This window comes from Nymphalis io, chromosome 10 (assembly GCF_905147045.1).
Source record: "Nymphalis io chromosome 10, ilAglIoxx1.1, whole genome shotgun sequence".
Classification (NCBI taxonomy): Eukaryota; Metazoa; Arthropoda; class Insecta; order Lepidoptera; family Nymphalidae; genus Nymphalis; species Nymphalis io.
The window spans coordinates 4,923,024-4,931,873 of NC_065897.1; the positions used below are offsets into that span (position 1 = coordinate 4,923,024).

At 34.8% G+C, this 8,850-nt stretch overlaps 1 protein-coding gene across 1 annotated transcript; it reads right to left on the bottom strand.

Annotated features, from left to right (window-relative positions):
• Positions 1 to 2,781: 2,781 nt before the first annotated feature.
• LOC126771211 (facilitated trehalose transporter Tret1-like) lies at positions 2,782 to 5,862 on the bottom strand. The gene is made up of 9 exons (XM_050490967.1): positions 5,717 to 5,862; positions 5,422 to 5,531; positions 5,232 to 5,351; positions 4,953 to 5,108; positions 4,556 to 4,723; positions 4,344 to 4,476; positions 4,008 to 4,237; positions 3,476 to 3,670; positions 2,782 to 3,042 (listed from the first exon to the last, which is right to left on the bottom strand). The coding sequence occupies exons 1-9, from the start codon at positions 5,781 to 5,783 to the stop codon at positions 2,782 to 2,784; spliced, it is 1,440 nt and encodes a 479-aa protein (XP_050346924.1). The 5' UTR covers positions 5,784 to 5,862.
• Between the last annotated feature and the right edge of the window lie 2,988 nt (positions 5,863 to 8,850).

The window sequence follows — 8,850 nt, forward strand, 5'->3', positions numbered from 1 at the left end:
CAAATAATTCTGATCAAAGAATAATAACATAAAATTTAACTCAGGCAAATGTTAATGGATATTATTAGCAGCTATAATAAGACTTTTACGCGTTATTATTTAGCTGGCGTCCCTACCAATTATATAAAAAAAATTAGAACCCTAAGAGAGGTGTTAGTTAAAAAATTCTTAGTCTTGCGCCACACATGGACAAAATAATCAGCAAGTAAATTGTTAGGCTTCGTCATTACAAATGGTAGATAGTTTCGGAATCCGAAAACGAAGATTATTTATTTATTTCATAATCAAAAGCGTTACAATTCATTTTTGTACAATGACAAAACAAATAAAATATAATTTTAATATTTACATTTGATATTTATACTTTAAATTGTTACAAAAATCGGTTTGTACCTAATTATTTTTATTTATTTTCAGACAAAATTTAACTGGAATATAGATAGGGCATTATTATTTATAATCATAATAAAAGATATTTTTATAATATTTCTTATAAGTGCCTCATGTCAACTTTTTTATTTGACGGTTAATGAGGCTCGGCGCGCTTGTAGTGAGGTGATAAATCATTTGGTAAGAATTTTATTATTTATCATTTTAGTGATGGATTCTTTGGCCACATATATAAATTACAGCATATAGTATTTCCAAGTGCTCTACACACCATTATTACCGTTACGCTACAAACGGATTTCAATGATGATTTTATTTTCAGATGCAAAAAAAAACTTGCAGGAATACTTTACGCTTAAGCAATGCAATGTTCAGTAGGCTGCAACCTTGTCGTCTTTTTGTCGTAGATGGAAAGTTACCCTTAGGCTTAATAAGCTCCATGGCTTATTACATTATTGTATTGCTATAGTTTGCTTTGTTAAAAAATTAATATAGAACATTTTTATGAAATATTTAAATTAACTAGATTATAAAAAATGCATTCGCCCTTTATCTAAGATGTGTTAAGAGATATGTGACAGTTGAGACTCACATGCATTCTTAAACTGATACAATATGAGTAAACGACTAGAGATAACGCTGCAAAAGTGCACTTATAAACGCGATTTTTAATAAGGGTACGTATATTTTATAGAAGGCGTAGATAACCGTACATAATACGTATAGCATAAAATAATATGTGCACTAAATTGAATTTATTTCATATTACTACAACGTTTTTCATATTTTATTGCACATTTATTTGGTGTTATGTATATATTGACTTGGGATTCCAAGCTCGAGATTAAAACTTATAATTAACTAGAGTTATTTAGAAATTAAAGTAGTGTGTGAATTAATAAATTAATCTGAATTTATAATGATCGTGTATAGGTTTTCAGTTATTTACTTTGTATTGATTTATAGACGCAGTTACCTTGAACTATAAATTAATTTAGGGTTAGACACACACACTGAATGTAGCGTTTGTGTTGGCAGCATATGTACAAGGGGTAGACTGAAAAGCAGCCTAGCTGAGACTACGACCTTTTCACCAAATTATGATATTGTTAACTCTTTTTTTTATGGTTATGTACCTTAATTTTTTTGTCTTTGTTTCTTTTTGGTGAATAAAGTTATTTATTATTATTATGTTATTTGTAAAAAGTAAATTCTGGGAAAAAATATTGTTGTATTGATTCAAAAAAGGATGAAAACGCCGCAAGCACCATTATACGTAGTAAGCTAGGTTACAAAAGAACTAAATAGGATCTTTAGATTATAATATAAGAAAAGTGTAGTTTGTGTGAAAAATTATCAAAAGTACTGTCAGTATATTATAATTTGTAATTTTAGCTTAAATTGATCACAATATTAAAAAGTGCTTTTACTTAAAATTTAGTTTTATTATTTGCAATTATATATGTATGATAATTCCAGTAAAATAGACATAGTGGTAGTGTAGCTGACGTCACAATTGATAAAAAGTCTGACCGTATAAATATTTCGCTGTATATTTTGCTTTTAAGTATAGTATAAATTTTTAATTTTAATAAAGTTTAATGTTTACTCACTCATACATTTTAATTCCTTTTGAAGTCCTCTATCCAACTTAAAAACAAATATTTATGCATCAATAGCGCAATATTTTATGGGCTGCCTAGTGATGTAAAGGTCGCAGGTTCAATTCTGACCCCTTGATCTATTGTAATTTTGCATCCACTCCTAGCACCAGCTTTACGCTTATTTAAAGGGGTAAATAGAAATATATGTAGTTATGTAGTTACTTAAAAACGGGCAGTGCTATTATATGTTTTATTAAATTTATTTTTTTAAAAGACCTCTTATGTATATTTAAAAAAAAACCTTTCATTCTCAGTCAACCAATCACAGTCAATCAATTTAGGCTCCTCTAAATCGATATGTGGTGTTGAAATAATATTTCTAATACATTACATATTTAGCAATCGGAGTTCATATAAATAATGATTTATTTATAATCTCAAAGTACAACACATGAATATACAAACTATATATTTGACTATTTTCATTCTAAAACATGAAATAAATAGTAAGTCAAAAATAAAACTGACTATTTTATAGTATGGTTTAACTGAATATGTAATCAGTTAAATTGTAATAGGGTCATATTTAATTCAACCAAAGTTAATGAGTCGTATGCTTATTTTATGTATTTTATAATAATATTTTTAGAAATTATTCAAAATAAAATATTTATAACAATAATGTTTGTCGTACGTTTAAGAATTACTTATTAAAAAAATACTGAACTATTAGTATATAACATTTTTATTAATACGTTATTTTGAGAGAAAATAAAAAAATCTAGCGCTAGCAGTTTAATTCGTTTTGGTTATTTCTTCCTCTTCTTCTGCGTGCACCAAGACTCTTATAAATATCTTCTAAGCTTCTTCCTTTGGTTTCTGGTATTACAATGATTACGTATAATGCCATCAATATACACACTCCTCCAAAAAAGTAGAATACCACGTGGATGCCAACAGAGCTTGTCAACGGTTTAAAGAACAAAAGTTGAAGAAAATCAGCAAGAGACGCAGCCGACATCGTCACGGCCATAACAGTTCCTCGATGCTGGTAAATAAGAATGACACTATAAAGTAATTTTATGATTATAAAAACGATTGTGAATTTTAAATTTCTTGAGTTCCTACTTACTTTAAATCAAAAAAATGGAGAAAGTGGAGATGGCCCAGTTGTAAGAGCGCGTGAATCTTAACCGATGATCGTGGAGTCAAACCCGGGCAAGCACTACTTAAATTTCATGTGCTTAATTTGTGATTATAATTCATCTCATGCTTGACGGTGAAAGAAAACCTCGTGAGGAAACCTGCATGTGTCTAATTTCATTGAAATTCTGCCATATATGTATTCCACGAACCCGCATTGGAGCAGCGTGGTGGAATAAGCTCCAAAACCTTCTCCTCAAAAAGGGAGAGGAGGCCTTAGTCCAGCAGTGGGACATTCACAGGCTGTTAATGTACTGTATTGTACAAACTTCCCATACCTTAAAGGAAAAAATCTCTCCAGCGATAACAATAGATATTGGCTGTAATCCAGAAGAATCGCAGAAAATGCACAAGCATAATGTTACTATAGGAAGCCAATTTGGTGTATTAGCTCCATAGTCTCGTGCGACAAACCAAGAAGCCAGAGCGCACATACTAAGTCCAGATATAAACGACGTGATCGAAAGTAATGCCTGAAATCACAAAATATAAAATGACGGTGAATGTATGACTTATAATTCTTCCCATTTATAAAAATGAGGAGAATTATAAGTCATACATAAAATAGCTAATTATCTTACCAAACATATCTAATTTAATGAGTAACAATATACGGCCTTACTTATAAGCGGGTGATTAGTTTTAAAATGCCGTGTCTGCTTTTTTCAAATATAATATCAATAATGACAGAAAGGATGAAAACATTGTTCAACTAATCACTAAAGTAGTAGTAGTAATATATACTTAATACAAAACACTTCTTAATTAATCATTTACTTCGGTGCTTAATATTAATATTAAAGATTTTACCTTTCTTCCAGCCTTTTCTACAACCAGTGATGCAAGTATCGAACCAGTCACTTGCACAGCTCCAAGTAGCATCGCTTGTTGATTAGGACTCAACAGTATATTCGAATTGTTGGAAGCGAACGTAAATATTTCTCCTGCAAAGTTCAAGACTGGTACAGCACCACATATTTCTCGAGCAAGTGTAACCATCATTGCTATATAAAACGCTTTGGACAGTACTTCGTCTTTTACTGAAAATAGAATAAATTTTTAATATTGACCTGAATAACTGAATAATTTATTTCGTATAGAAGTACCAATTACAATTAAACAAATTGTATGTTAATGTATACGTACCTATAGCTTTCAATAGAAAATGGTTGCTATCATCATCATTTTTTTGCTCCTTGTGTATAATTTCAAGGTCATTTTTAACTGTTATATCATCTTCTCTCTTGCACTTCAGCCAAGCTAGTACACGTGTAGCCTCCTTTAATTTAATAATATTTCTAAGCTAATTCAAACGAGAAACTATACCAATTGCTTAATTTACTATACTTAGTACATACCTCAATTTTTCCTCTTTTTACAAAATAAGAGGGAGAATCCGGCATCATCATAAAAAGTACGAGATGAAAGGTCGGTAAAGCTAAGCAAATCCAAATAATTGTTCGATAGCTCAAAAAGTCCCCTATTACGTAGAGAAATAAATTACCCGTGGTGTGAAATAAAATAATCTGTAAATTATTTTAAATAAAATTCAATACGACATGTTCGACAGGAACATCGTAATTAAATAATCATAATATTAACTTGATATTAGTTTTATTTTCTGCTGTTTTAAATAACTATGAAAATAATATACAACAACTTTTTATTTACACGTATTAAAATAAATTATTCAAACAATATCCCTACATACGTAATAATTAAATGTTTTACTTTCTAGTATTAAAATTAACGAACCAAACATCCTAGAGCTCCTCGTATACTATCATCACTGATTTCCTTAGTGTAAATAGGGCATGTGACATAGCATCCTGACATGGTGATGCCGACCAGAGCTCGGGCTAGGATAAAGCTCCAAACTTCTAACGATGACAGCAAAAGAATCCAGCTCGCCTTATAAATATGAAACAAAATTAGCAACGTATATAATGACGACACGAAAATTTACAAAAAATCAGATTGTGGAACAGAATCTCTAAGATTGATATTCGAATTTATTCATTCGCTATGACTAACAGCTCCTGTTGCTGATATGAAAAGTAACGTTTTTTTTCTTCCAATGGTATCCCCGAGAAAAGCCATTAATATATTTCCTGGTATGCATGTCAAATATGCTACTGAAGCCATCCACGAAACCTGAAATAAAGAATATTCAATTAATTATAGATGATGATAGGTTACAAGTGAATCATTCTTTAAAATTTACCTCTGTATCTGTTAGGGGCACAGCCTTAGGTGACTCTTTAGATTGAAGTAACAACGTCATAGGTGACATCCACCCAATGCTGGCACCGTACGCAAATACTGGCAAATTTACTAAAAACATATAACCAAAATCATAATCAAATTCCGAAAAGGAAGACCACTGGATATGTAAAACTCATCCCCGTATAAAAAGGCAGAACAGTTCATAAAAATTCGTTAGTATATATATTATTATAGTAAGTAATTGGTAACTACTGACAATACGGAATATTGGGAGTTGGTATATATGTACTTACTTAAAATTGCACATATTATCTGATTGATCTTGCTGCCTTCCTTGAAAATTCCGTAAAATTTCTTCATTATTTATTAAAACCACACCATAATAAAAGGATATTTACATTAATACAATAATTCAATGGGAACTTGTCTTAAATACATCTGAAATAGACGCGTCCAAAGACGTTATTGAACTGAGTGTATTACATTCGTTCTTCAAGAATCAAATCATTTAATGATCAATTTATTTTGAACCACGCATTAGATCCATTTTAAACATTTTATAAAAAACATAATTATACGAGATAGTAATATAAAAAAATCTAATAACAATAAAAATCTTATTAAGTAAATGCTACTAACATAATATTGACTTCAAAGAAAAACCTAATTATATTGATTCAAAATGAATTAATGGTTACTCCTTATTTTATTTATTTACTGGTCATATTGTTTTAGATGAGAGTAAGCCTGATTACGTATAAAGTACGCACTATAATATAATTGGTACCTACATTATAATACTCATTCGGCTGGTCGGACAAATTGTTTTTAATTGAAGAAAACGATTCTTATATGTGTATCTATTGGTCGCGTTGTATAATTGACTTGCAGATGTTTACTTTTTGAAATATCCCACTGATTGACTGGAGTACAGTCATTGAGTATTTGTATATGTACTAATAAATTCTATATTAAAATCTACGTTTTACCACGTTACTTAACTTTAAACATAGACAGAAATTATACACAAGAAAAATGGTGTACATAGCATAAATAAAAATAATATATAAATATATTTTATTGAAGTTATAATAATTACAAACAGATAGAGTAAATACAATAAGAACAAATGTCTCTATACATATGTATATGTATTTAAAAAAATAGGCAGACATAAGTAGTCACCGCCGTGCAGTACCGGCTTAGAATAGTACTCCCCCAATCTCATCCCGTGGGTGTCGTAAGAGGCGGCTGAGGGACGGGGAAAAGGGGGGATGGGCAGCAGCGTCCCCCCCCATAAACATCTCACCCCCCTACTGCGCTCGCCAACACGCCTGCCCAGCGCGGCGAGTATGGGCAAACCCTCCTAAATGGCAGATGCGCCCAAAAAAAGGCCCTCAGTTACCGGCAAGCCCGCTAGGCCCGACCAAGGTAGCGGTCGCGGTATCGGCAGGGGGTGCTAAGAATCACCGGTTCACGGCAGGCTACCATATAAGACGACTTCACATGGCAACGTACAATGGACGCTCGATGAGGCTGGACCATCACCGCGCCGAATTAGAAGTAGAATTAAGTCATATAAACTGGCATATACTGGGGTTATCTGAAGTCCGAAGACAGGGGGAGGACACGATAACTCTAGAGTCCGGTAACTTACTCTACTTCCGCGAAAGTGATAACCTCTCCCAGCGTGGTGTCGGTTTTCTAGTCAAAAAGGATCTCATTAGCAGCATTGTGGAAATCAGTAGTGTGTCGAACCGGGTAGCGTACCTTGTCCTAAAACTTTTCGACAGGTACTCCCTGAAGGTCGTACAGGTATATGTGCAAACTTCGACATACTCTGATGATGTGGTCGAAGCGATGTACGAGGACATTGCAAAGGCCCTCAACGACACCTCGAAGGCTAAAGTGGGAGTACAAGATAGCGGTGAATCGAAAATCGGACCTTACGGCTTGGGCTGCAGAAATCACAGGGGGAAAATGCTGGTAAACTTTCTCGAAGCGCAGGGGCTCTTTTTGATGAATTCTTTCTTTCAAAAGAAGCCTGAAAAGGAGGTGGACCTGGCGAAGCCGCGATAACGTGACAAGGAACGAGATAGACTTTATCATTTCGAATAAAAGGCACATATTTAGAGATGTTACAGTGATCAACAGGTTTAATACCGGAAGTGATCACCGCTTGGTTCGAGGCACTCTAAATATCGACTTCAAAGCCGAAAGATCAAGAATGATGAGGTCTCCTCTCCGACCTACCATGCTCCAAGCTGCTCAAGGCTCCGAAAAGTTCCAAATGAAACTTCAAAATCAATTCACCGCGTTGGAAACCGTTAGCAGCATCGATGAGAAAACTGACACGCTGGTCAAAATACTGCAAAACACATCCCGCAAGTGTTTTCCGCCACAGAGAAGAGACAACGCACCAAAACTCTCTGCTGAGACACTCGAGCTCATGAGAAAACGACGAGAACTACCATCGTTTTTGTCAGATAAGGCCTTAAACCGAACAATAAAAACGCTGACGCGACACGATCTCCGACGTTCGAATACCCGTGCCATCAAGACTGCGATTAAGCACAATCGGGGATCGAAAGTGTTCGATCGCAAGTTTGGGACGCCGCGTCTGAGAAAACTTAAAACTGAAAATGGTGGGGTCGTTACCTCTAGGCCTGAGATTGTCGGAGAAGTAGAGAGGTTTTATGGGCAGTTGTTCTCTTCAAGATCGGATAAACCCGTGGGAATCAGTATTGATGACCAGCGCGCCCCTCTTGTGCGTCATTTCTCCGAGGAGCTCCCGGTCGTTGACCAAGGCGAGATTACAAAGCTCTAGAACAGCTTAAAAACAACAAAGTCCCGGGAGATGACGAAATCACAACAGAGTTGCTTAAGGCAGGCGGGACTCCGGTCCTGAAAGAGCTAGCAAGTCTCTTTAATTCCGTCATCCAACATGGCAAGACCCCGGAAACGTGGAGCGGGAGTGAGGTGGTACTGTTTTTCAAGAAAGGTGATAAAACCCTCTTGAAAAACTACAGACTAATCTCCCTCCTGAGTCACGTGTATAAGCTGTTCTCAAGAGTTGTCACGAACCGTCTCACCAGACGACTTGACGAGTTCCAGCCCCCAGAGCAAACCGGCTTTCGATCAGGCTATAGCACCGTGGACCACATCCATACTGTTCGGCAGATTGTACAGAAGACTGAAGAGTACAATCAGCCGCTATGTATGGCATTGTGCCATAACAAAGCCTTCGACTCCATCGAAACCTGGGCAGTGCTCGACTCATTGCAGAGATCTCATATCGACTGGAGATATATCGAGGTACTGAGATGTCTGTACAACGCCGCTACAATGACTGTCCACATCCAGGACTGTAAAACGAAGGCGATACAACTGCGCAGAGGGGTGAAACAGGGTAATGTAATATCCCCGA

Coding starts and splice junctions, on each gene's coding strand:
- LOC126771211 (XM_050490967.1), bottom strand. CDS start 5,783: ATGAAGAAATTTTACGGAATTTTCAAGGAAGGCAGCAAGATCAATCAG. Junction 5,109..5,231: donor TCATATCAGCAACAGGAGCT/GTTAGTCATAGC, acceptor CATATTTATAAG/GCGAGCTGGATTCTTTTGCT. Junction 4,477..4,555: donor TAAAAAGAGGAAAAATTGAG/GTATGTACTAAG, acceptor ATTAAATTAAAG/GAGGCTACACGTGTACTAGC.